Source organism: Gallinula chloropus (assembly GCF_964237585.1).
Source record: "Gallinula chloropus genome assembly, chromosome: 13".
In the NCBI taxonomy this organism is placed as follows: domain Eukaryota; kingdom Metazoa; phylum Chordata; class Aves; order Gruiformes; family Rallidae; genus Gallinula; species Gallinula chloropus.
This window is the reverse complement of record NC_140098.1, coordinates 4,715,232-4,743,111: the sequence shown is the minus strand read 5'-3', so window position 1 is coordinate 4,743,111 and position 27,880 is coordinate 4,715,232. Positions and strand designations below refer to the sequence as shown.

At 37.8% G+C, this 27,880-nt stretch overlaps 1 protein-coding gene across 1 annotated transcript in view; it reads left to right on the top strand.

Moving 5' to 3' along the window:
- The window catches only part of TDRD12 (tudor domain containing 12), a gene marked incomplete at both ends in the record, with an annotated part of 28,973 nt that extends 1,093 nt beyond the window's left edge, over window positions 1-27,880 (top strand). Inside the window, 29 exons of the mRNA XM_084270049.1 lie at window positions 230-391; window positions 691-827; window positions 1,480-1,599; window positions 2,943-2,998; window positions 4,315-4,400; window positions 5,075-5,273; window positions 5,899-5,975; window positions 6,925-6,983; window positions 7,741-7,801; window positions 8,851-8,955; window positions 9,335-9,520; window positions 10,142-10,289; window positions 11,564-11,691; window positions 13,360-13,551; window positions 14,600-14,728; window positions 16,475-16,592; window positions 16,780-16,913; window positions 17,003-17,223; window positions 19,134-19,233; window positions 20,065-20,252; window positions 20,572-20,782; window positions 21,928-22,020; window positions 23,051-23,220; window positions 24,920-25,041; window positions 26,094-26,148; window positions 26,952-27,065; window positions 27,147-27,300; window positions 27,389-27,455; window positions 27,795-27,880. Of these exons, the coding sequence (XP_084126175.1) occupies window positions 230-391; window positions 691-827; window positions 1,480-1,599; window positions 2,943-2,998; window positions 4,315-4,400; window positions 5,075-5,273; window positions 5,899-5,975; window positions 6,925-6,983; window positions 7,741-7,801; window positions 8,851-8,955; window positions 9,335-9,520; window positions 10,142-10,289; window positions 11,564-11,691; window positions 13,360-13,551; window positions 14,600-14,728; window positions 16,475-16,592; window positions 16,780-16,913; window positions 17,003-17,223; window positions 19,134-19,233; window positions 20,065-20,252; window positions 20,572-20,782; window positions 21,928-22,020; window positions 23,051-23,220; window positions 24,920-25,041; window positions 26,094-26,148; window positions 26,952-27,065; window positions 27,147-27,300; window positions 27,389-27,455; window positions 27,795-27,880 (3,678 nt within the window). The remainder of the gene's footprint in view (window positions 1-229; window positions 392-690; window positions 828-1,479; window positions 1,600-2,942; window positions 2,999-4,314; window positions 4,401-5,074; window positions 5,274-5,898; window positions 5,976-6,924; window positions 6,984-7,740; window positions 7,802-8,850; window positions 8,956-9,334; window positions 9,521-10,141; window positions 10,290-11,563; window positions 11,692-13,359; window positions 13,552-14,599; window positions 14,729-16,474; window positions 16,593-16,779; window positions 16,914-17,002; window positions 17,224-19,133; window positions 19,234-20,064; window positions 20,253-20,571; window positions 20,783-21,927; window positions 22,021-23,050; window positions 23,221-24,919; window positions 25,042-26,093; window positions 26,149-26,951; window positions 27,066-27,146; window positions 27,301-27,388; window positions 27,456-27,794) is intronic.

The following is a 27,880-nucleotide window of genomic DNA, read 5'->3' as shown; positions in this document are numbered from 1 at the left end:
TGTGAGCTTTCTTTCTTTTTACCTACCAGCTCTCTCAGTCATTCTGCTGCAGGGGAGTGAGGGAGCAGCTGTTTGTGTTTAGCTGCATGCTGGGATTAACCCACAGCTGGGGGCCCAGATCACCTGAAAGGCTGGGCTATAAATGCTTACAAAGGCTGAGCAGAAAGCTGTGCCCCCCTTTTAAAGAAATGGGTATGAAGTTGTTATTGTTTTTTATCTCTTGCCCCAGATTGAAGATCCAGGTTGCTTTTGGGTTACTATGAACGTATGTGGACGTGACATAATTGATGAAATAGAATATAAAAACCTGAATGCTAAAATGAATCAATTCTATGACAACTCCTATGAAGACAGGAGTGAATTAAAACCACGAACGGTAGAAAAAGGCCAGGTAAAATCCCTCCTATGTTGTGCCAATAGAAATAATTTGGTATTGGCATTGGTTTGGGGGTGGAGTATCAAAGATATGCATTAATCTTTATTTTTAATATTGCTGTGTAGATAAGTAGGAAATGGTCTCTATAGGGGTTAATCGTCTGATGTGTAAACTTAATAACTACGTAAGCTGCAATGCTTGCGTTTTATAAAGAAAACTGAGGTCTGTAATAAAGACTATGTTGTTGCTTCTAAAAAAAACTGAGTCATTCACTCCTTTTACATGAACCTGCTGTCTTGTTCTTTGTTTTTCAGGTTTGTGTAGTTTTCAGTGAGGAACTCAAATGCTGGTGTAGAGCTGTTATTAGGTCAACCGCCTGCTGTACAGATGATTATCAAACAGAATGTTTTCTTGTGGATTATGCAAAATACGTTTTTGTTAAATCAAAGCAGTAAGTGATTGGATTTTGTGACACTGTCACTGAAATAATATTTGCTAGTTAATGCTTACAAGGCAAGGCAATTGAGGTGTGAGTTGGGTCCACAAGAAACTGTTAGCCGCATGATAGGCCCTTACACATGCAGACATAACCCAGCCTTTGCTTTGTGAATCTTCTAAGATGTTTTCTGTTGTAGGCTTTAGTTTTAAAGTCCCCAACCAAAACAAGTGGAAAGGATAAAATTAACACTCTAGTGATACCTTTATAAAATGCAAATTACTGTTTGTGGTAGATTTCATTCTTGCTCATGTTAATCATACCTGGTTTCCCGCACAGAAGTAATGATTGCAAGATAGGATGTGCAGCGCCAAGTGGTCTGTCTGGTAATAGGAGAGCTAAACATGAGAAGACTTCAAACTGTAGTGATGAGAACAATTTTGAGTAAATAGGAAGTGTATTCGTATTCAGAGTCAATCTGTTCACTGATTGCTTAGCACCTCTCTTAAAAATAAAGCAATGGTTCTAGGATGTTTTGCAGTGGAAGCCAAACTTCTGGAAGAACGGTGTTGTGTTCAGGGTAGTGGAAGGATGCATATGAGACCACTAACTTCTGGAGAACAAAATCTGCTCTGTAAATTGAGATTATTTTCAATTTGTTTTTAAGCATTCGAGTTGCATTGGAAACATTTATGCAGATCCCATACAGAGCAAAGAAGTGTAGACTGTATCACACAAAGCCAGTGACGTTGCGTATCGACTTCCTCGCAGATGCTGCAAAACTAGTGTAAGTAGAGTTCAACAAGTGTGTATTGATATGCTTCTTAAATGTGAAGTTCTATTGCGGGTTTTTTGCGAGTATTTTAGACTGTTTCTAGAAGAACATAGAAAATCAGATTTGGAAAACTTTCTGTTTCAGAGGAGCAGTTCTTAATTGCTACAGCAGTGATTCTTTCTTGATCATTTGGGTGTTATTATTCACCTGTTTGAATATTTTTATATTTGTCTTAAAACCTTTAGACATTTAGACAAGTTTATGGCAGTTCTTGCCCTTTTTTATCCCACAGCTGTGTTTCTTGGATCGTGGCACATGAACTTCTTTACAAGTCTATCCTTACATGATGTTCAGATTTTCTTAGAGATGCTCATCTTACGTGGGTTTTTTTTCCTTTTGGTGTAGTTACATGGTTAGCTGAACTGAAGTTTTGTAGCTGTTTACAGTTAGCTTTGGTTTTCCCCGTGCTATCTTTTTTCTTGATTCTATCTTTGGATTCCTGTTGTGCTTTCTGTATATTCATATCAGTTTCTCAGTGCAGTTTTGAAAGACTTTCAACAGGTTCTGTTCATTGAAAAAAATCAACAGACTACTTGTATCCTTGCGTTCCAGGCTACTGTTATCAAAGATCCTGCTAACTTGGTAGGAATTAGATGGAAGTATGGCTCCACAGCAAGAAAGCTGCTTTGATTTGTGTAGTTAAAGATTATTCAAAACTATATGTGATCAAGCAGTTATGCAGGGGTCTTTTTTAATACTTTTGTTTGGAAGAATACATGACTAGGTGACCTTTAAAGGTCCCTTCCAGCCTAACACTCTGAATATTTGAATTCCAATCTTCTTACGAAAGGGGTATTAGCATAGTTTGGATAGGAATAACATATATCTCGAGTAGGCCATCATTGCCAGTTATCAAAAAGCTGCACTGTCTTATTTTGCTTATGGTGCTCTTCATTTAGAGCTGTAGATCATGGTAAACCATGAACTTGATTTTCTGCTACAGACTTTTCAGCCTTCAATGCTTCATTGTTTAAGTGCTTGTTGAAAATTGTTCTATACATATTCAGTTAAGATGTTCTGCAAGTGGATTCTTGCTTTATTTTCTGTTTAATTTCTAATCCTCTTATTTTGTTGTATGTAAGCCATCATACCTTGACAAAGCAACATCCAGGAGTGTTTGATCAGCTCATCTTATGGATGAGATGAAATAATGTTACGAAGTTACATTCTAAGATTCTGCTGTGTGGACTTGAGGCACTACTTATGATTTGGCATGACTTGAAATAACTTCTTCACATGTAGACAAAGTTTTTTTTCAAAGTTACTGTGATAATTGGTTGTGTTTATTTCCCTAGACCTGCGGACAGATGGGATAGTGCTGCTATTTGGTATTTTCAAAACCTTCTCAAAGGTAAATAAAAGATCTTACTGGCACTTCTATTTTGGAAAAAATAAATTGTTAGGGAAATGTAGTAGTTGTGGTTATATATTTGATTATATTTAAGAATGTTGTGCATTTAAATACAAATAAAAAAGCACTACATAAGACTTCTTGTATGGACAAAGGCAGAAGTACTTGTGGAGCTGCATCTTGACTACTGTGGGCTTCTGTGCTGCATAAAATTTGATAGTTGACTAGATGGTACAGGGCTCTCGGAGACGCTGAATAAGGTAACAGTCATGTAACATTTACTTTGAAAGGTGGAGCCTTCCTGTGTGTTTAGATTAAATCTTTGAATCTGCATCAGACATGTGTTGTTCTAGTTTAGTCCAGAGATGGCAAGATCTGGCTTAGGGGTTTACTCTTTCAGTTGTTTATTTGACAAAAACGTAAGCACCAACTTAGTTGTTTGTTACAGTTCTGAAGAAATAGCTCTTGCTCCAAGTAAGCTAGAACTGCTTTTTCCTTAGGTATCTTTTTTTGTCATTTCTCATATTTGGTGTTTCAGTACATCATGCAGTCCTCCTCATATCAAGCCTTCTATTCACAAGTATAGCAGACTCCACATAAAAGATATCAGGGGACCAGAGAATGAGTTTGTGAAAGCACTGAACAGTCTCTAGGCTGATAATTTACACTGTGATTACGCGTAGCACTTCTCATGATTCACCTCCCTCCACCCCATTTAAGAGTCACTATGCAAAAAAAAAGATTGGTAGGGAGCAATAATAACATTGTATTCAACTTCATAGACAGTCCCAGACTGTACCCCAAGTAGTAACACATACTTTTTTGTAGTTGTTAGCACATCATTATTGTATGCAGAAGTGCTTCAGTATTTACTAACAGTGCTTTATCAGCCATGTTTGCTTCAATAAAGAGTTGGGTATCCCCAAGCTATATAAACATGCATATATAACTGCTTTCAAGAAAAATAAAGGTCAATTTTGGAAAGTATGCCTTTATACTATAGATTGTCAGAGTCTAAAAGATAAACTGCAACTCTGTGTAGAACTAAGACTGATTTTATGTGAAAAGCTCATTAATCTGTTCTAGCTCTCCATCTGCCTTCAAAGGCTGACAATTCTAATTTTCTAACCTAAGTTTTTACTGCCATGCTACTTTCTTGATTTATTGAAGTTATTACACTTGTAGTACCTTTTCTAATGGAATAGGTTATACAGCTAATTGTGATTTCCATTTTTGTCTATCTCAAAAGTGAAAAAATAATGATAATTTGATAAGGGTTTAACCTTCTTTGCTGTTCTGTTTATTGTCATATTTAGCAGCTACCCAAATGAAAGCCACGTTGTGTGCTGTAGAAGAGAACACATTTGATATTTTGCTGTATGTGACAATAAAAGATGAAAAGGTAGGATACTCATATCTACCTATTAATACACTTTGCTCTGTAAATTGCAACTTTGTGATTTGCTTAAGACTGAAAAGCATTACTTGAAAGTCAGTTTTGTAAATTTGTCAGCTACTGTAGAGGGTAAATGATTAGCTTATTGAAGATCTTGTTTCATATTTCTGTTGCTTTAAGCTTCTGGAGGAAATCCAAGAGGCACATATCCCCCATTTTTCTTTATGAACGTCTTTTTTGGAAAGTATTGACAAGCAAATACAGACGAGCAAGTACTTCAAATGGACAACTGTGTGCCTTTAGTGCACTTTGCACCTGTTTGTGGTATCATGCTTAAAGATGTTTCAGTAGGGCAGCTGCACAGTATTACAAAAATGAATAGAAGATCATGCTTGCTTTTGCATAAGACTGAGTCCTCAAACCTTTGAGGGGGGAGGAACCCAACCAATTTCACTTGCCCAAATGTATAATTTGTGCTAAATCTCTGCTGTAGCTACTGTCAGACATAAGCAGCTGTATGGTAGATACAAGTGAATTTATTTGAATACTCTTACTTGGAGTGCTTTACCAAGGCGCTGGAGCTGTGGTCTTTGCTGTACAGTAACTTTGAAGGTACTTGTTAATTGGAACATCTCCTCTTAGTTCAGAATAAATAATCAATAAAGTTCTTGGTTTTGTAGGTGTGCGTTAATGATGATCTTGTCTTAAAGAACTTTGCTCGTTTTGAGGAGCCTAACAACAACACAGGGAGTTCTGCAGATTATCAGGAGAAACAGACTTCATTAGATGTTGAGTTCCTTCCAGTGAAAATTGTTAATCCTGCCCTTGCTTTCAGTCCAATGCTGTTTCATGAGATGGTATCAACAAATCTTGAAACAGGTGGGAACCACTTGTGTTAGATACATGCCTGTAGGTCGTGCATCATGTGCCTCTCTGTGTATTGGGCATGAAACTCCTACCTCTGTTCAATAAAACAATTGGTTCAAATGGTGTATTTCTACCATGTTAATGCTTACGTATCAGATTTACAAAGGCCAAACATAAATATCAGATACAGGAATACTGTAAAGCTTTTTATACTCTATAAAAGAAGGAAAAGCTGACTTGAGTTACATGGGTACTTCTTAATATGCTTAATAGATATGATTGAAGTTACATGTGGCATTGATCAATGATGCTTTACTGGTTTGGAGGGATTTCTTTGAACAGAGGTACTTCTAACAATGCTTACTGTGAGTTGTCTCATGTATAGTGATTCAAGTCTTTTTGAAAGTATGCAACTTTCTGTCCTCCATCCTGTTTCATTCAGTTCATTTTTACTATGGTCTGTGTCATTTCCGGATGGCAAAAGAACAAGCAACTCAAGTCAGTGAAAACCCACAGTAAAAAAAAAAAACAAAAACAAAAACAAAAAAAAAACCAAAAACCCAAAAAAAAAATCCACTCTATTTTTTTGTGTTCAGGTGATCAGAAATATTTCTGGTTTATTTTTTTTACTTTCTAGGTTTTATTGTTTCCAGAATCTTTCCTGAAGAGACATACCAAAGGTCAAATACAGGTCTAAATGAATATAGTGAGCCTGTAAGTGAGAATTTAATACAGAATATAACAAGGCTGAATTAAATTGAACATACATAGGACATATTAGGAATACTGTGCTTGTCCAGCTTGTTTTCCTGTATAACGTAGATGTGGCGGACTGTGCTAATTGTTGACATAGTTAACAACATTCTACTTCAGTTTCTTTCTTAAATGCAAAAAGTTTTTAAAAAAACAAGTACTACAGTCCTTGAAAAAGATGTGTCTCCCTCTGCACTCCTTTGTCACAGTTTTATGCAGATGATACCTGTGTACACCACACAGTTTTTCTGGATGTGTTAAAAGTATGTTTTAATGTTTAACTGAAAGCAAAATAGTTCTCTTGCTGTGCCATGGTAAACAACTTGTCTGATACTTTATCTAATCTGGTTGCTTGTTATTTTTTTCTTTTTTTGCTTGTTGTTCTTTTCTGAGTGCTGACCTTTCGAAAACGTTTCATTCTTGAGTGTTAAATTACACAATTGGAGCTATTACAGTGTCCATGGGAAGAATGGAAAATGAACCAATAGATTCTAGGCAAATATTCCCCGTTGAGTATACGTGATCTTGACTCTTCTAAAAAGCTCAAGTGCACTTCCATGTCCCCTTCTGCTACATGCTTTAAAGTAGAAATATCCTGTGATAGTAGTGAAACTTTTTCTACAGTTAGGCCAAGGGGGAAAATTTTTTTAGAAGATGATAATTTTAACTCTACTGAAAACTGAAGTATGACAACCAATCCTAAACTTGAACTCTAATGCTTTATTAAGATAGTTTACAAGTGATAAAAGTACAGTGTAGATTGTGATCTCTCAGTAGAGAGATCTGAAGATTCTGTAGAATATTTGGTACAAAACCCACTTTGAACCCAATACACTGAAGAAGTAATTTTTCTAAAATGTTGCTCTTGAACAGTATTCTACTGCTAAAAATGTTTCTCTCTTCTTGATAGATTGTCAAAGCAATTCCAAGTGTGGCTTTCAACAAAAATCCAGCAGTTCACACAGGCAGGTATGATACACAGTGTTAAATGCATTTGATAGTTTTGTAATCAGGTATTTAGGCGCTGTAGTATATTTCCAGTTACTATTCTTTGGTGGTTAAAATGACAGTAAGAGAGGATGCATAGATGTGCTTTTGGGAAAGAAGGGAATTTGAAGCTACTGGTACTTACCCAGCCTACCAATAAAAATAGCAGTTCTTTCTAAACAAGCTTGACAGCAAGCATGTGATGGGGAAAGTATGTTTTCTGCAAACTAAACGTGTACAAACTAAAGGTTTTTTTACTCTTAGCATCATTAATAAACTTCTCAAACATAATGAGGTATGACTATGATGTGATAATGCTGTGCTTTTACTGTGCTGTAAGTGTACATATGTGGTGGATGCATGTCATAAACCCAAGCAGTATTTTTGATCCCATTTCTAACTAATGTGGAGTTAGTGTTTCATTTTTGAAAGCTTAAGAAACTTTTCCTGTAGTCCGGTCTGATTTTCTTCTAAGGTTGAGGAACCTACTAATTGTCATTGCTAATAAAAAAATTCTTTAGTATTATTTTCAGACACTTAAAAGCCAGTAGTCTGTTTTCAAAATGGTACTTTGTGATTTCTTCTTCAATGCTTGAAGGGTTTTCTCCTTGGCATAAGTAATACATCAGAAAATTCGCTTTCAAAATACTTCTAATGATTCTATGACATTTTAGAAATACTTGTGGTATTTATGAATTTTGCTTTTGTGTTTGTTGGAATTAATATTTATGCTTCTCAGGCTTCAGCAGCTCTTAAATGGTAATCCTCTGAAGACACAAGTAATTGAAGATCATCACCAGGTAATTCGAGCATTAACATGCATTTAACTTGTCTTGTGCATATGTGTTGTCTGTATGTGAAAGTCTTTGGTAGTGTTGGGGCTGCAGGGGTGGCTTCTATGGAAGAAGGTTGGGGCTGATTTCAGCTACGTTGGCAACAGGTTCAACTGCAGGCCAAAGCTGAGTTACCCAGCAAAAATGATGGTGCCTTTGTGAAACACTTGCAAGAATAGCCAGAATATGCAGGGGAGGTGGAAAAATAAAAAACACAACAAAAAAAATGTGAGAAACAGAGGCAGTGCAAAGGTCGGAGGAGTAGGATGTGTTCCATGCTGGAGCAGGTGCACCCAAAGGGACTGTGGTCCATGGAGGACCTATGCTGGAGCAGAGGAAAGACATGAGAGAAACTGCAGTCCCTGCCATGTGCTGTTCATTACCTCAGTGGTGGGACTGAGGAAAACATTTTGGAGTGAAGTTGAGCCTGAGAATGGGGGAGGAAAGATGTTCCTCTGAAGTCTGTTAAAATTTTCTTTTGTACTCATGTGTTAATTTGTTGTCCAGTTAATCTAAACTTGAGTGTGTTTTACCTGTATCGGTAATTAACAACCCTGGCTCTGTTTTGACCTGTGAGTCTTCCTTATCACTCTTCCTGTTTTTTCTACCCCTCATCCTTGTGGAAGGGGGAGAGTGAGCAGGCAAGTGAGCTGTGAATCAAGGCCAACCCACCACAGCAAATCTTACCAGTCATCTGGCAGTTGTATTTTGAGTTTGTTATAGCTGAATACTGGCTGTGGACAGAACATAGAGTACACTATCTTGAGTGGTTTAAGAAAGTTGCCTTAAAGACTCATTACTAGTATTTCTTGAAGAAAGAATGATCAGGATTTTCTTATCTCACCACTGGTCTATGTAATATAACAGTATTGAGAGTAGTATTGTAAATGTACGTACAATTTATTTGGCTGGTTTTCATCAAAATACCATTATTTTTAAGTTATTTTGAGTCCGATGTGAGCTAACACCCTTCTATTAAGTATTGCCCTTGTCATCTATTTGTCATATGATTTCAGAGTTTTCAAAATATTAGTGGAGAAAAGAACTTTGTCTGTCTTAGCAACAAAATTGAGCCATCATCTACTCTGGAAACAGCACCACTTCTTGATGATCTGAGAAAGGTAATGCTAATGTAATATATTACACTGAATATCTTTTTAAGGCTACTATCTTATCCCGATTTTAGATATTAAATATTTCTGTAATATATTTTAATCAAGGAATGTCTAGGAGGTGGTTCATGTGGTTGAATAAATGAAGCTTCAGAGAGACATGCTGTAAGAACAGTCTATGCTGCTTGTGGTATATCAACCACTGCAACAAGTCATGGAATTTTAATTTTAATATAGTAATTCTAACTCCTAGGCCCAGAGGAACTTTTCCATATTGTACCATAAGGACACTTACGTAGTGGGTCAGAGTCTTTTAAATGGCTCAGTGTTCTGTTAGTGTTTTAAGTACACTGTTTTCATGTGGAACCCTTAATTTCTCTTCCTGTAGGAACTTGCACAGAAAAAGGTTTTAGGCCCTACCTTCACAGAATCTTACTGTTGGCCACCAGTAGCTCGAGGATGTGATGTGGTTGCCATCTCCTGTCAGGGAAACGATCCTCTTCTATATATTCCACCAGTTCTTACATTTCTGCTATTGGGAAATTGCTACCAACACTTGCCTAACACAAATGGAGTATGTATATATTAAAGTAGTAATTTTTTTTCTGTTCTAAAGTACAGATGTAGGATAGTGATCCAAAAGATAGTGGATGTTTAGAATGTATGCGTTTAACGTGATCTTAGTGTATCTTTGTGATGCTGATGAGCTTATGCCTTCTGCTTAGAGGCTTACAGAGTTGGACTGCATGAATGGTGGAGTCTAAAACTTCTTTGTCAAGTAGTATCTAATAAGTGGTTAATGTCATATGACTTTGATACTTGATTAAGCATTGTTTTTAAGGGGGTAGTAGGTGGGTATTAATATTTTAATTACTTGTTTTCAATGTAGTTTTCTAACTTGCATTAGATAACAGAGAATTACTGAGGTTATGAAGGGACCTCAGGAAATTGTCTTACTTAGGGTTGTTCTAGGCAAAGTGCTTCTCTTAAGTTTTTAGACCTCTTACTAGCTGTTGCTACAGGCATGCTGTTTGTCTCCTGCATTTATGTAGTGACACAGTACTAAAAGCTTCAGTTCTGAGGTGCATAAAGGCCTGTATTGTGTGTTTTGGTTTTGCCCTAAATGCTGAAGTACAATTCTTAAGATTTGGAACTCTTACCTAATACTGTGGTGTAAAATTTTGTATGTATGTAGCCACTAGCACTTATTTTATGTCCTGGATGGAAGAAGGCACAACTTGTTTTTGAGCTACTGAAAACATACAAGAGATGGTCCAGACTGCTTCACCCACAGCTGATAATACTTGGGCGGAAAGAAGCTGGAAGTCTGAAAATTCGAGGATGTAAGGATACTTTGTCTTAATTATGCTTGTAAACAGTGAGCTGCCTTTATTACAGGAAATTGTGAAAGACACAGTTTATACTTCATCAGGTTTTTTTGCTCTATAAAATGCTAATTCTGTTTCTTATGTCTCTGTAGTGACGCATGAAGCTTCAGTAGTGCTGTAATGGTATTTTTTGAAGTTCCATGACAGTTATTTTTGAGCCATGTTAGTGACAGGGATTTGCTGAATATCATGATGAATTAGGATTAATCATGGACTTTCTTGATTTAGAACCAAATTTTATAATAGCTTTTCTTGATACATGAGCATCTATTGGTGGGCAGAGGTACTGGGTTTGTCAGGGGTGGCATTAATTCTCACTGCAGTCTGCATGGTTGTGTGTTAGATTTACACCTGGAACGCTGTGGGTGACACACCAGTGTTTGGCTCTTGCTGAGTATCACTTGCACAGCATCAAGAGTACTCTTTTTCCCAGTCTGCCACCCAGTGAGTAGACTGGGGTGAACATGAAGCTGGGAGGTGACACAGCTTGGACAACTGACCCAAACTGACATGCAGTACTATGTAATGTCATGCTCAGCAATAAAAATTGGAGGGGTGGGGATGATCTGATGAGTGGTTGAACCAGACATCTGCTTGTGGAAAGTTGTCATTGGTTACCTTTGTACCAATCCTTCCCTGCCCCTTCACTCTCTTTTCCTTAACCCATGAGTTTTCTCACTTCAGCAGTTCCTGTTCTCCTTCCTATCCTGCGAGGGAGGTGAGTGAGCGTGTGTATTAGCTGCTGGCCACAGTTAACCCACCACAGTAATGCATGTATGTCCTTAAAAATATCTGTAACAAATACGTAAGTATTTGAAATACCTGGAGTTTGAAAAGGTCATAGTTTTTTTTTTTCAAGGTTGCATAATGTACAACTTAAAATTTAGTAGTTTTTTTGGAGGAGGAAACATAGAAGTAATAAGAGCTGTTGAGATACTTACTTAAGGATTTTGAAAATACACTTTTATTATTATTGTTGGGTCTATTTTTGTTAAGCCTTAATTGGTAACTACATCATTTTTTTTAAAGTGTCTCTTGTTGCCAAGAAAACAGGAAATACAAATACAACTGTGAAGGACTGTTAAAAACTTTTTTCAGCTGTGTCTATTATATCCATCATTCAATTTTAAGACGTGGCAGGCATATTCAGATTCATTTGGTTTTATTAGTAGAGCTGTTAATGTATTTGCACAAATTAAGGTTGGTGTGTCTTTTCTTCCTGCTTCTAGGTGAAATAATTGTGACCACACCATATAGCCTCCTGAGACTGCTGGAACATCACAGTTCATTTTTTTGTAGACTTTGCCATCTTGTTCTTGATGAGATTGAGGTACTGTTCTCTGATGCAACTGAACAGGTAAATGGTTTATATGTTCAGATGGTAAAATGCTTTTCCAGTTGTGCATTTATCTTGAAAACAGTGGCAATACTGAAAACTAAAAATCTTCCTGAACCCCTGTGGTAAAAAACAAAATTAAAAATCACCTTCTGTACTTATGGTGGAATGAAACACTGGAAAAGTGGAGGTGTGATCTATTAAATCTGACTTGCCCTGGTTTGGGGGGGTTTTATCATCAGAGAACTCTGACTTACTCTGTTCTATGTTACTATTCCCTTATGCTGTCTTCCTTTGCTGTGGATGCTTCCCAAAGGACTTGTGTTGTGGGGCTCTGTAGTTTAAAGATGTGCACCTTCTGTCTGTGTGGAGCTTCCTGTGTCCCCTTGTCAGTGCTGTCTGAACAGCTGTGGTTCAGGAGCCGGCGCTGTTACCGGTAACACTTCTCCGTAGAATGAAAGGCAGGAGTGATGGATCAAATACTCTTGGAAGTAATCATAAAAACTTTGCAGGCAAAAGGAGAAACTGATCCCAGCTCAGGCATCAGCATTAAATTTTCTGTTGACAAGAGTGCATATATCGTATCAGTTTTAAAATGATCACTTATGACTCATGTTTGAGAAAATTATGTGGATTTTTGTTGCTGCATTGAGGCTTTGTGGGACAGAAATTTCCTCTTAGTATTGCAGCATGTTACATCATCAGTACACAAAACATGGCTTCCACGCCTTTTTTATTGGTCCTGGATTATCTTTTTAATAGAATTAAGTCAAATATTTGCTATTTAAAACTTCTTGATAAGACTAAATAGCTGTGTTTAACTGTGAAAAGGTGGTGAAGTGTATTGATGGAGTTTGTCCAGTTTGCTACATGTGAAGCTGTTAAATGTGCCTTAGTAGCAGCAAACTTGTAGTTATAAATTAGATGAAAATTCATCCTTACCCAGCAGCACATTCCTCCTTTCTGTTTAGGCTGATTTAACTGTTACATTTCTGTACTTCTTGAGACAAAGTGCAGGTATGGAGGTGGTGGGAAAGGTAGTTTGTAAAATGCTGTGCTTGTGCCTGCCTTGAAGCTTCTCAAAAGCATTGGTCTTGAATAAAAAAAAGATGCTTTTTTCAGAGGGAAGTGGTGATTTGATAATGTTTGTAGTATTGCAGCTCTTATGAAGTATTGTGTTACAGAAATGTTACATTGCTATTGTTAGAGGTAAGTTTAATGCCAGGTTGAGAGAGATCTCTTTGAATTAGTGGCTTGAGAGAATCGCTTAATCTGTTGATGATAATTGTGCCAGAGCCCTAGAACAGTTCAGGTTGGACTTATCTTCTGTTTGCCTCCTAGTTTTTGCTGACTTGAGTCTGACCTTTTGGATCTTGTTTTTGCCTGGTTTTAGTAGTTTTCAAGTTTTAACATGCTTTTTGTGAGATTTCAGTCTTCTCTGGGCGGAATCCTCTGTTATGATTTTATGCATGTGCTGTTCTTTCTTGTTGTCCTGTCACGTTCTTCTTGCTTCAGAAGTTGATAGAAGTGTACAAACCAAACACTTCCCTTTAGGATGTGAAATTTGTAGTTTGCTGCAGTGGTGTCTTTTTGACTGGAAAAGAGAGTGATGAACAGTGTACTTTTCACTGCTGTTAGATATTCACTGGCCTAGGATAAGAGGGTAGAAAATACTTTTTTTCTTTATAGGTGTTTACTGTATTGGAATGTTACAAGAAAGCCGTTTTCACTGAAGAGTGGGAGTATTCACCACATCAGATTATTGCTGTTGGAACTCGTTGGAATAAACATATAGCACGCTTGATAAAGGAGTTCATGAATGATCCTTACATTGTGATAACAAGTGTAGAAGAAGCTTCCATCTATGGAAATGTGCAACAGGTGAAAACTTGGGGATGATGTCTCTGTTCACTAAGATATTTTGCTGTTTGTACTGACCAAGGTCATTTTATGTGGCTGCTGAGTTTTAGTGGATGCTGGTACAGTCCTAACTCAGACTATTCAGATGCACCTCCCATGTATGAGCTCAGGTGACTTAGAAGATCTATGCAAGTTAATCACTGAATGGGCTGAAGGTCACTTACCTTGCTTTGTAGGACTGTGGTGAAGATACTCTCTCAGGTATTTCATTGTTAGTGGAAATAAATCTGAATTTTATGTGAAGCATTTGTGAACGGTATAGTTTGTGACGAGAGTTGTATGAGAATGTTTTGCAGTTGTTAATTGTGAGTGGCAGAGCTACACAGGATGTTATCCCAATATGAAACCAGTGAAATGCTTGTTTTACTTCTGCATGCCACACAATAGAGCACTAAATCTGACCAAGTAGTTCCAGAAAGTTATTACATGTTCTTAGGTGTCTTATTTAATTTCCAGTCCATCTGGTGTAGCCCTTAAGAATAATAGAAAATGTTGTAAGTATGATCTGAATTCTGTGTTTCAAAATGTAATCATTTGGGGATTGACAATGTTGAGAACTGTCTGAAACAAGATACTCTGAGCATGATATAAAACTGAAAAAGTGCCAGTTGTTGTGAGATGCCTAATGATTACAGGGGACTGAAATGTCAGTAGCTTGTGTAGTTAAGAGCATTTCAGGTGGTGCAGTGGTTTTTTTTGGAGTGTGAAGCTTTTTTAGTGGCACTTAAATAGATAAATCGCCTAAAATTAAATTAATGAAAAATCAATGTTGGATTTTGATTTGATTATATGTTGGATTTTAATTATGCTTCAGGAAGCAGTCCTACATACAGAGAGTTGAATCTTCTGTGAGTTCAGCAGAAGGCCTACCACTTACAGGAGCTACTATTTACTGCATTTTCTTCAGTTTTGTATAACAACGTTCAGTGCTTGTTAAAGGAAGAATTACATAGTAAAATATGTATAGATTACACGAATTATTATCCCTCTGCTTTGTGTCTACTTTCAGGTCCTGCAACCTTGCAGAGACAGTGAGAGAACAGCCATGTTACTCAAAATACTGGATTTTACCCACAATAATCTTCAGAAGGTGCTGATATTCACTAGTTCAGTAAAGGAAGCAGAAATGGTTCATAAGGTAAGACAGTGTTTAAATTTACATAGATAAGTGTTTTTACTAATTTTTAAGTTATGACAAACTAAAATACCTTGGCTTCTCAGAACAAAGGAGGAATATAAATTTGGAAGTTAGTTAATTTTGCTAAAAATAGCCCCAGCTCTGCCCTTCTGCCAACTAGAAGAAAACCTGACAGGAAGATCTGGCACAGAATGCTTTTATTGCTGAATTCTTAACTACATTTTGTCAAATTGGAACTTCGACTTGAATCAAACTGTCTTTTATCCAGTAAAAGCTCTGTTGGTTTTCCTGCTTAATTTTTTTTACTGTTCCAGGAGTGAGATGGGGAGAAAAAAATTAAGTTAGCATTTCAAGAAGTTCTGTTCTGTGGCTTTCTACCCAAGAGTAGTTGAAATTGTGGAAGGCTGTTGTTCTGATTTGAAAGAAATGTTTTCTTTTATCCTGTGAAAGTCTACCAGAGTTGAGTTAAGCTTGAAGTCATAGGGCATGGGGGAGAAGATAGCATGCTTAGTAGGTATTTTCTTTAAAACTGGCATAAAGCTGCTATAAAATAGAAGGTGGTCCAGTTTTATGCTTTTTGTGGGATTGTATTCCCAGCATTTCGGAGGTGGAGACTAGAAAGGTGTTTTCCTGCGGTAGTTCTTTCTTCAGCTCTTAAATATACACTTGTTCATGTAACAACACCACAATGGAAAAATCTCTTCTGTACTTTGTCTCTTTGATCCTCCAACAGTGTGAAGTAAGGGGAGTGCAATTTGATTTGACTGGAAAGCAAGTTCTATTCAGTCTTCATCATAGGGTAATGGGGCTGAGACTGCTAAAGGAGGCAAGCTATGAGGATATCAGAACCTTTGCGTTAGCTTCAGGGATGTCTGCTTGGATTGTTCGGATGCCATTGTAAAGGAGATATCAGCCCAGAAACATGGGAATGCATTCTCTTCCAGAAGCTTGATACTTAAAGGAGTCTTACATAAATGTTGGTGTATCTGGAATGTTCAATCCTTTGTGATTGTCAGTGGAAACAAATCTGGTTTTTTCTCTTGCCTGACACTTGCTTTGGATATTTGAGGGTTAATTGCTTCAAGCATATCAAAACCAACTACACTGCTACTTCAAGGAAGAATGTTTACTGCTGCTAAAGAAGCATTGATGCTGTTTGTAGCAACCTTTGTGTGTGCTAATTTCAAGTATCTTAAATAGTCTACCAAAATGCTTTAACTTAGTTCATTAGACATGCAAGTTTACCAAATAGCCAAGTCTTCTTTTCAATGATTAATTTGTGAACCTTGAACTTGACAAATGCAGCAGGCCTTTTAAGTACTACATCCATGCAAGTTAAGTATGGGTAGATTGATAAGGGGTTTTTAATTGGTTCTTTTTTTCCCCTGAGAGTCTGAAACATGAGCATGGATGTTGCTACATGATAGAATCAACTTAGGATAGAGAAGACATGTTAATGGTGGGATAAATTTAAAACTGAAGTTACTGTTTCTTAAACATCTGTTTTAATGTATTCATCCATAGGAACTTGAGCTGTATTTGGGTTTTTTATACAGGAAATTGAATTGAATCTCCCTAATCTCAACTATTTTTTTCATATAAGCAGTCTAAATTTAATTAACTCTTTTCCTTGGTTCTCTTTCCTGTACCTAATGTATGCTAGATACTAGCAAAATACATCATTTGAGTTTGTTAGAGTGGTTGTTATATTGGATGAACGTACAACTGTTCTGCTTTGTCATCCAGGTGCTGATGAACAACTCAGTATCTTCCTTGAAAATACTTGCAGAAAGTGAGTTTGATTTCAAGTATATTTTGGAGCTGTGGACAAAACCCTGTAGTTCTGGCACACATGTTGTGTTAGGTGAGTATTTTCATTTTATCTAGTTGTGGTTCTGTCCTCTTGGTGACATCATACTCACACTAAATACTTGATAGCTAATTCTTCAGTCAGTGGATGGGGAGAAGCAAGAAGGCATTGTTAATGATGTAATACTTCACATTCTTGAACTGTCACTTACTTTACATGAGTGTGTAACACATGTGCTTAGTTTTAACAGATGACTGCATGCAGTCCTTGGGAATTACAGATGCAACTTGCGTGGTACATTTTAGTTTTCCTTCTCAGAGAACCCTTGGTCAGCGTCTCCGCGGCATGTCTGACAACTTCTGTAACATGGTACAGGTTTGAGTAAATCTTTAATAGGTTAATATCACACCTGGTTATTATGTGGTGGATGTGTAAAAGCTTTTGAAAAAAAAAATTTCTTTTAGGATTCTTCTGTAGATGGGGAACATCCAAGGGCAAGGTCAGTCTTTCTGCTAACAGAAAACAATGCATGTCACGCACTTGAGATCCTGCACTTCTTGCAGCGTGCAGAAGCTGAAATTCCACAGGAACTGTATGATTTTACTGCCAAGACTGTGGAAGCTGAAGAAGACAAGAAATTTTCAAGGCCTCTGTGTGCCTATCTTAAAACATTTGGGATTTGCAAGTAAGGAAATAATGATTTTTATTTTCTTTTCTTGACACCTATACTGACATAGGAAGGTATTGTATTCCCTGAATGATGGCAGCTTCTATTTCCTTGCTGTGTTTTCCTGACAAGTACTTTTTATTGAAACTAGGGTTTTTTCATTATTGTTTTTCTGTTCCCTCTTGCAACATTTTCACTCTTAAATGCTTTTATGTAAAGAAGAAAGGGGGGGAAGGGACCTCAAGACATCATCGGGTCCAAACCCCCTGGCAAAGCAGGTTTCTTAGAACAGGTCGCACAGGTCTGCATCCAGATGGGTCTTGAAAATCTCCAGAGATGGAGACCCCACAACCCCCTTGGGCAGCCTGTTCCAGTGCTCTGTCAACTTCACCATTAAAAAGTTCTTATGCATATTGGTGTAGAACTTGCCATGCTCCTAACTTGAGACCATTGCCCCTTGTCCTGTCCCCACAGACAACTAAAAAGGTGTTGGCCATTTCCCTTTGTCTCCGCACTTCAGATATTTATAAACATTAATGAGATCCCCTCTCAGTCATCTTTTCTCCAGGCTGAACAGCCCCTGTTCATTCAGCCTTTCCTCAGAGGGGAGATGCTCCAGACCCCTAATCATCTTTGTAGCCCTCCGCTGGACTCTTTTCAGGAGATTCCTGTCTCTCTTGTACTGAGGAGCCTAGAACTGGATACAGTACTCCAGGTGGGGCCTGACCAGGGCAGAGTGGAAAGATCACCTCTTCTGACCTGCTGGCCACGGTCCTTTTAATACACCCCAGGATCCCATTGGCCTTGGGCACACTGCTGGCTCATGGCCAACCTGTTGACTACCAGGACCCCCAGGTCCTTCTTCGCAGACCTCCTCTCCAGCAGGTCATCCCCAGCCTGTACTGATTCAAGGGGTTATTTCTTCCCAGGTGCAAGACTCTACACTTGCTTTTGTTGAACCCCATCTGGTTTCTCCCTGCCCAGCTCTCCAGCCTGTCCAGGTCTGACTGGATGGCAGCGCAGTGTTCCTGCGTGTCAGCCACTCCTCCCGGTTTTGTATCATCGGCACTTGCTGAGGGTGGATGCTGTTCCCTCATCAAGGTCGTCAATGAAGATGTTAAACACCAGTCATACAGAATCTGATGTATTAGTATAGTTCACCATAACTCCTGCCTAGACACAATGAAAGGGAGTCTTAAGCCATTGTTGCCTTAGTGTTCTGACTATAATTACACCGGTTTGCGCTTTACTCTCTCCCCTGTTGTCGCCTGTCCCTCCAAAGTGGGTATGTGATGATGACTTTGAGCTCTCTGTAACTTGTGGGAAAGGGAAGAGTGGCACTGGAGAAGAGACATGGTTATGCTTGTTGGAGGGAAACTGAAAGCAAGAGAAAAAGCAGTAAAGCACAGGGGGAGTTCACCAGGGTTGGACAACCTTTTGTGTAGGAAAGTTGTGGTTCTTGTGTTAATGAAAAGGCCTGAAACCTGACTTCAGGCTGCTGCATCAGCCATTGAGAGGATTTAAAAGTTTGCTCAGTTGTTATTAAAGTTGTCTTCGATCCATCACAGTTGGAGACCGTGCTGTTCAGTATGCCCCAGTAACTGGACTGTAAGTAGTGCCTGAAGGAGGAAGCTAAAGTGTCTTAGGCATGACTTCTGGTGTATATAACTGACTGTTAGTGCAAGTAACAAAAAAAAAAATTATGTTAGCGTTTGGTTCACTCTGAAACAAGTTTTCTGATGTGTTTTGTTTTGTTGTACAAACTTGTCCACCAAGAGCTTTTTGACCATTTCTGTCTCGCCGTGTGAGTCATTGATGCTATTTGAGACAAACTGATTTTTGTGTTTAAAGCTGTTCTAAGTCATAACAGAATAGTTTACAACTGAAAACAAAAGTGGTTTATTCCTGTAATTTTTCTTAATGCTTAGGAATAAAACAGTCTGTCCAGATCGTCATCAAGTTAATATGCAAATAGATGTGCCCCAGAATATACCAGATAAAGTTAGACAAATACCTGGATATGTGACAGTAAGTCCTTATTTACCATGGTTTTGCATACTGAGAAGACAGGTTTTTAATAGCTGCTTAGCATATCTTTTGTATTGCATTAATATTACTGTAGTATGTATACGATACCTCCTGAACACTTGTTAGCTGTTTTCCTCTCTGCCTCTGATAAGTGTGCTAGATTATCAATTCATCCTTAGCTTGAATTGGAATTGTTTTGCAGGTGGTTCTGAGTTCACCTCAGGTTTTCCTCTGCCTTGAAGATTCCTGTTGAATGGGAAGAGGGCTTACATTCTGTTTATTCCTTCCCTCCAAAACTGGGACTATATACTGAAATAAAGGTTTAAGTTACAAGTTTCCTTTATGTTTATCTTAGAGGAAACATATACAGATCTTTTGGAGCAAAGAGCAATATATTCACAGTTATTCATGTAAGCACTTATAATACAAAAACAGTGAAGGCCTCACACTTCTGCAGTCAGTTCTTCTAAAACTCACTGTAAGGTTGGAGAAAGCTTAGAAAGAATAAGCTTGAATAATATAAAATGCCTTAGTGGTTACTACCATGACAGGTAATCATACAGTTCACTGGTGTTTAAGTGGAATACCCCAGCTGAGACCTAACAGTTCATGCACTGTAAATTTCTGTTCCCTGTTGACCGAACTGTGGTCAATTAATATTTTAAGATTATGAAAAATACTACAAGTTGTTGTTATGAATGAAATGCCTGTATGTAGCAGCATCTGTCACCTCTTTGGGCTGGGAAGTGTAGCTGACCTTGAATATGAAAGTTCATACTTCATGACTTTACGAAATCTAGACCTTTTTTCTAATGTATTTTATGCTTTCAGATACTGCCTCTCTACATTGTAAATGCAACCAACTACTTTGGTCGAATAGTTGATAAAGAAAAGGACCAATATACAATTCTTGCTGAAGAAATCAATGAATATTTTAAGAAAGCTTGTAATAATAATGGTGTTCAAAAAGTGGAGAAGCTAGTGTGGTATGGATTACGTGAGAAAACACTTTTTCACAGGTAAAAATGTTGAGATTTTAAATCATTCACGTGTACTTTTTTGTGCAATGTAATTTTAAATTTAACTGTATAAAAGAAAAAGGGAAAAAATGAATTCACACCCAAAGCCAGCAAAAAATCACTGCTATTCAAATTGTTCCACAAAAAGCTGTCACATTCTTTAGGTTATCTTATGAAAATCAAATTGCTACCTACATATGTGCACAGTTAGATGTTTTGCTATAGAAATACACTTTTTTTAAACAAGAGTAGATTAAAAAACTCTTTACAACTGATTGTATGATTAATAATTCTTTGTTTTCTCTCCTACTGTATGAAGGGTTCAGGTGTTAGAAATTTCTCCAAAAGAGGAGGAAAATTCATTCTTTAATGTTAAGATTAAATTCATAGATGAAGGTAGAACAAGTCAAGTTCGGAGCTGTCAGCTGCTTCACTTACCTGCAAGATTTCAGTGTCTGCCACCTCAGGCTGTGGAATTCATAGTTTGTAGAGTGAAACCCATTGATAACGAAATGGAATGGAACCCAGAGGTAATATTTATCAGGTTTTTCCTTTAAGTTCTTGTCATGGTTTTAGCCCAGCTGAGAGCAGAGATCCACGCAGCTGCCTGCTCTCTTAAAGGAAAAGAGGAGGGGGAGAAATGGGGGATGGTGAAGGGAGGGGGGCATTGAGGGAAGGGAAAAGGAAGGGGCAAATAACAACCCGAAACCAAAAGCCCGTGGGTTGGGATAGGGATAGTTTACTAGAATAGCAGAAAGATAAAATATAACAATGCTAACAGGACTCTAGAGCAAAAATATATGAAGCTGTTGATACACAATGCATTTTCTCACCAAACCCACAGCTCAAGCTGTGCCACCCAGAGCCGTCCTGGAACCCGACTGTCCCCCAAAAAGCACGTGTCCTGGAGCCGCCCCTGCTCCTCCTCCCAGCAGCCCCCCTTTATACTGAGCATGACATAATTGGCATGGAATACCCCCTTTGGCCAGTTCGGGTCACCTGTCGTGGCTTTGTCCCCTCCTTTCTCATTAGTAGGGAAATATGAAGAACTGAAAAAGTCCTTGAATACTTGACAACAACTAAAAATATCAGGGCTGCTCCCATTTTAACACCCATACACAGCATTCCATCCGCTGCTACAAAAGAAGTTAACTCCATCCTGACTGAAACCAGGACAGTTCTTCAATTTCTCTGTTATTTTATACAAGAAAACAGTTAAGAACTACAGAAAGAGTGATGAACTGCAAATTTGGTTATAGAACTTAATTGCTTACTGGAATTGCCAGTAACTCCTGGTATTAGGACAGAGTTAGTGTCAGCTTTCTTGTTTGTCTTCCTACAAAACAGAGGCTTCTGTGGTTTGGTTTGTTTTTTTCTTTGATTTAAGTCACTTCTTCCAGAAGAGGTTATTGCTGCTTTTGAATTGGTGGGGAGTTAGAAGGGAAGGGTAGCCTCCATAAACTGACCTGTGTTTGTTCTTCCATTAAGGAAGCTCCGTCCTTTAAAGGGAAATACTATTTTAACCTACAGTAAAGTAGGAGTATTCTACTAGTTTACTCAAAACTGGTTTTATTTATTGGATCATGTTTTCATTGTTAATTTCAAAAGGTTATTTAGTTGTTTAAGTAGCTCTATTGGCGTACATCAAGTGCAGTGAAAATTTTGTTTTTCCTAGGTAACTGATTATATTAAGCACAAAATTAAAGGAAAACTACATGAAGCAAAAATAATCCATACCTTGGGAAATACAGCTTGGGTGGACCCAATGGTAGGTACAGAATTGTAGCATTACAAAATACTTGTACGTAAACTACTTAATAATATGAGCACCCATACTTCTCAGTCAGTGCAAGGTTTGTATTGTTCTTCTGGCATTTCCCTGGCCTTGTAAGAAAGGCAGTGCTGGCCTGCCCCAAGTATTCCTGTTGGTATTGCTGACTGGACAGTGGTGGCTGGGGAAAAACTTAAAAGCATGTCATCCCTTTGGTAGTTCTTCTGGGTAGCCTCCTGTTCTCACAGAACTTTACAGGCAGGAGATCACCTTAGGACTGTGTTTTACTGGAAAAGAATTTTTTTAAAAAAACAGGAATCTATTCTGACAGTTAAAGGACAAAAATCCAGTGTATTTTAGGCCTTTATTACTGATGTGAAGAAGCCAGTTGCATTTTTGATTCCTGTTTAAGAAATAATTTTATGAGCATAGAGTTCTGTAAAGTGTTGCTGTCAAGTTAGCTCACAAGTCGAGGGTTTTTTTAGTTTTTATTGGCTGGACAAGTTCATAACAATAACAAAACTGCTGGGGACAGTGGCACAGTCAGAAAAACCTTAAACAAAAGCATAGAGATGGAAGAAAGGTTGAGAGACACCATATGGGAAAGGAAGCTATCAAAGAGCATCACCTGCAGGTAATTTTTTCCACTTACTTTTCAGCTGACTGAATAGTCACATTGAGAACAGGTTGATACATTCCATAGCAAAGGAATAGCTTCATGTACTCTGTCACAATCAAGCAGCACACCCCTTGTTATTTGGATCTTGAAGTTATTCTAACTATGTGGCATTTTGGCTGCAGTTGTCATCAGGCATTTGATTGCCATCTGATTCTGTTAGATGGATCTAGCTACTTGAGCCATTATCCCAATGGAAGAGGCAGTGATACTTTGAGAACAATTAAACATGGTTAGGTTCCTCTTTGAACGTAAAAGAAAACTAATTGCTGGCAGGTATAAATAAATGGGCATGTGTTTAAAGAGCAGCTCAGAGCTGTGGTTGCCACTCAGAGTGTTGTGTGACTCCAGGTGCGGGTTACCACGCTGCCGTGTTTGAAGAGCTCTGTCACCGAGTACAACGTGCGGTTGGAGATTCTGTCCACGGGTCTGGGAACTGACAATCCAGAACATCTAATGCAGCTGCAGAAGTTGTGTGGATGCATGAAGATAGTAGATCATGAAAAGACCTTGCAGCCTGTGTAAGTGTTTACAAATATTTTCAGGGTGTACCTTACTAGGGTGAAAATTCTGTTATTAAATTTCATCGTTAAAATTGCTGAATGTGATTTTTTTTTTTTTAATTTAAATACAGAGACAGTAGTGTTTGTGATATGTCTGCTGCCCCTTAACTATTCTTTAACTACCACATCATCATCTTGGAAAGAAAAATACCAATTCTAGAAAATGTTAAGCTAGTATTTGATGTAGATGGTCAAGTTCATCAAAATAGGGAGTCTGAAATCAAATTCTGTTACCTTCTACTGTGATCAGTGGCTTTTTTAATGCTTACCAGTTAGTACAGTAAAGCATGTTGCATGATGGTTTTTGGAGTAACAGCACTATACTTTTTTTTTGCCTTGTAAACTTTTAGAGCTGAGTCATTTACATGGTGGAAGATCACGTGTCACTGTGGTCTGTCCTGGATCCTAGGTCCCTTTAATTAAAATTATTATGAGCAAGAAATGTGGAGCTTCTTGTTGTTCCAGCCACTATATGCCATATTTTTAGTCTCCTTAGCCACTTATTCTTCAGTCTGGAGAGCCATCACTAAAAATAGAATGTAAATGCTTTTGTCTGGCCAATGAAGTTTTGTTATTTTTAAAATATTCATAAGGAAGAGAGAGACTTTTAGATAGTCAATATTGCTTCATAAATAAAAAGAAAATCCCTGGCATACCAGCATGGGCACTGTGAGTGGTGTTGCAGAGTTGGTCAAGCTAATGAAGGCTGTTGCTTCTGTGATTTAGCCAGTTAATACGATGATGCCTAACCCCTTCCATAATCCATTTCCATTGTAGCATGAGGTTCCTGCATTTCTGTCTAGAACTGGACTGGGGTTTAATTTTAACCAAAGGATTTGTTTTTTACTATATTTTGTTCAGCCTTAAAAATCAGTATTTACGAATGGTGCACTCTTGATGCCTGGAAGGCTTTTTTTCAGGCTTTATTCCTTACAGTGGACTGTCAGGCTCTGAGGAGGTTTCTGGTACCTCGAGCACAGCTTTTTTGAATTCATTTCTTGTTTCCTGCTGCTGCTGAACAAGAAGCTTGTGAACCTCCTGATGGTCACCAGAGCATGTAAAGCCACAGACGGGACAACTTCACTGGGGTGCAGTGTGCAGGAGTTCCATGTCAAGTGTCTGTAATACAACTGCTTGCATTACTTCTTGCAGTTTTGCTAAGCCTGGTACTGTGATTCAAACTGACTGAAATCTTGGTTAGTAAAATACTAGTTAAAAAAAGGGGACTCAAAGAGCTGCTCCCCTAGCTGTATAGCTGGAAAGCCAGAGGTCTCTTGCTAGTAAGTGAAGAACTTTGAGTAGTCTGAACTTTTCACTTTTTCCAAGTCAGAATGAAATACGACCCAAAACCCCCCAGACCTACTGGAATTATTCGTGAAAGGGAAAATTTCTCCTATCTGGGTCTATTGCTCACAGTAAAGCCAGTAGATCTTCACTATTGAAATTAAATGCTGGCACCATCCGAATCTTAAATGTTTTCCTACAACCTTGTGGTGAGATTTTTAGCTTGCTAGAGGAATGTTTTACTGTGTTGTACTTACTGTGTGTTAGAATGGAAAATGTAACTTCAAAAGGATTTCTAACTATGATCAGGAATTCTTTTAAATGTTCAACATTTTAAAACACTTTCTTTTAAAAATGTCTTTCTGTTTTTCAGAAGCATAAAGGAGGATACAGCTGGTCTGGAGAGTATATCCAGTCTACAGAATGTGTCAATACAAGAAAATTCTAGTGAAACTTGTAATTCTCCTAAAGTTATATTTGGGAGTCAGCTGTATGGTAAACCTTTTTGTAATTCCCAGAAATTTTTAAAGTTGAATTTAAGTTAGGTGATTATATGTCAATGTATAGGTCGTTTTACCGAATGCAGACTTCTCTGTATATATAGGGTAGCACTATATAGCCAACGCTTATAATAAGCTGCACATACCTTATAGTTAGCAAACTGAAGATGCTGTGAGAGTGATCTATATTTATGTAGCTGTATTGGTGCTTAGGAAATAGCCTGTACTTGAGAGACTCGAGTTGTTCAGCTCTGAATGGAATGTGTGAGCAGAACTCTCCTGCAGAGAGGAGAAGTATTTTGCTGTTAAAGGCCATACTATTTAAGGAATTTGAAATCTGGTGAAAGATGAGGTGAAGAAGAGACTCGTTATCTGGGATTTTTTTTTTCCCCTGAGATTCAGTGTGATAGAAAATGTCTTTTGTTTTTTTTTTATCTAATGCTCAAGGATGTGGTATTTGGGCAATAGAGGCTTAAAAGCATATTGCTTAGGGAAGGGGGGCTGAGTATGATCTGGCAGCTGTTGGCACATGCGTTTGGAGGGATAAGAGCTGAGCGATTAAGAAGTCACAGGAGACAAAAGTCCTGGAGTGCTTGTCATGGAAAGCTTTTTTAGCTGGTGTAAAGTGGCTGTAAAGCTGTGTTTCAAGTTGTGATGGTAACATCAGTACTAGTTGTTTTGTCCCTGAAATTATGTGTTTAAGTTTTCAAATTCTGTCTTCAAATTGGGAAGAACTTCCACCTTACCTGGGAAACTGCATCTTTGGTGTGGGTTTTTAAGTTTAGATATGTAAATACACACACACACTGTAACTATATACTGCATTAGAACTGTGATACCCGTTGTAGTTAAAATTTTCCATTGAGTTACTCTGTGAAATCTTTCCAAATAGGAAGTGCTCAGAATTGATGCCAAATGCAGTTTTGCAGTAGTGATTTGATTGCCACCAAGTTACTTTTACGATGGTATTGGGATATTCTGATAGTGGATGGTTTCTGTAGTATAGATAAGTATAAAACAATCTTCCTTGATTTCTTCTTTATTTAGATGATGTAGCTCAAAGTAAGGAAGCAGAAGACTCTACCCTGCATCAGCATAAATGGTACAGAAATTCAGAGTGATTTGTTCCCATGCTTGTCTTTTAGAGTGAACTGCCAAACAGGACAATCATTCTAACTAGATTACTTGTTTGTGATTAATTAGGTATAGTCCTTGATTAGACACCATAGTACTAGAAAACTAATGAAATGAATACTTTTTCAGACTAGTCCATAGTTATAAACTCTGATTTGCACTTGCCCATTTGAGGTTTTAATCGTGATTCCTGTCCTCCTGTCTCTGTGTATTGTATTTAATGAGATGAATCAGTTTTGTGTCTTTTCCCCATAATGTAATTCTGTTCCTAAGCAGACATAAAATCTGCATTTTATTTTGAGCCTGTATCCACAACACACAATTATGGCCCATTTCCTTCTTTTTTTGTTGTTGTTGGTTTGAAAGTGTCTCCGTTATCCTTATTCCTTTGTGAATAGGATTAAGATAGGTAACCTGAATGAACAGATACTGCTGTTTGCTAATAGGATTTATCTTTCCCTGGTTAAAATATTTCAGTGTTTGGGGGAAATTCTACAGCTGTTATACCTCAGATAAGTTGAAAACGTGAGATGTGTATGTGTGTCTATGATCAGTTGAAAAGTTCACATCTTTCAGAGGTTGGGTTTGCTACTCTTCCCTTTGTTATTTCAAGATTAGACTATGATAGCATTCTTAAATGAGGCAGGTGCTGGAACTCAGCTGGTTGGTTGTAACTCACTGAAAAAATCTGTGTGTGTGTGAGGCAGCTTGTCTAAAACTCAATTGTTTCCGATTTTTGGAAAAAATCCAAATAAATTTTCTTTATTTTAGCATTTATCCAGAAATAAAGTGGTTTCAAAGCGAAGAGAGTCTTACAGTGAAAGTAAAAATAGTGAGTGTAGCTGGCTGGAGATGTGAGATCTCTAAAGAGAAGGTGCTTTTCAGGTAGGTTTAAATAATGTGAGTGTAATAAAACATTTGACTGTCAGCCTGCATTTAATTTTTTTGAACTTTTTTACAATGTAGTGCTGCTTCAGGAGACAAACGGTATTTGGCTGACATGGAGCTGCACCAGAATATTCTTGCAGAAAAGTCTACATGTGTAATTAAGGCTAGAGAGGCTATCATTGTTCTTGTGAAAGAGAAAAAAGGAGCATGGCCCAGATTACTGAAGAACAAGGTGAAGTGGAAGTTTGGGGCTATTAAATGTTCTGAACGTATTCACTGTGTGTCAGTGCAGGTATTTCAAACAGTGTTTTTGTCCACAGAATCATCATGTGTCTTACGATTTTGAACACTGGGAAGATTTTGAAGATAAAGGCCCTTTTCCAGTTGGTAAGGATTGAACAAATCTGTGTTTGAGCCATAAAATTATTAGCATCCTCATTTTTTGCATAGGCTTTATAACAAAGACTCATATTTGTAGATGAGTGATGCTTGTCTGGCTTGCTCTAAACATTTAAAAACCAATTAGAGGACCTCTAATGAACTAGACAGCAGGGTATTTTTCTATCAGCATAGTATAAAAAAGCCAGTTTGAAGTAGTTTTGGTCTAATTTGTAGTCTAAAGTGTGGGGTTTTGCTGTTTTGGGGTTGAGTTTTTTAATACTACTGCATATTTGTTCTGAAGCTCACGTTTCTTGCTTTATGAATGTTGTACTTCATTAATTCTAGGTGCTAAAAAACTGCCTTGTGCTGCTGCAGCAGCCGAAGAATTTACTGACTACTCAGAAGACAGTGGGACAGAAAGTGATGAGTAA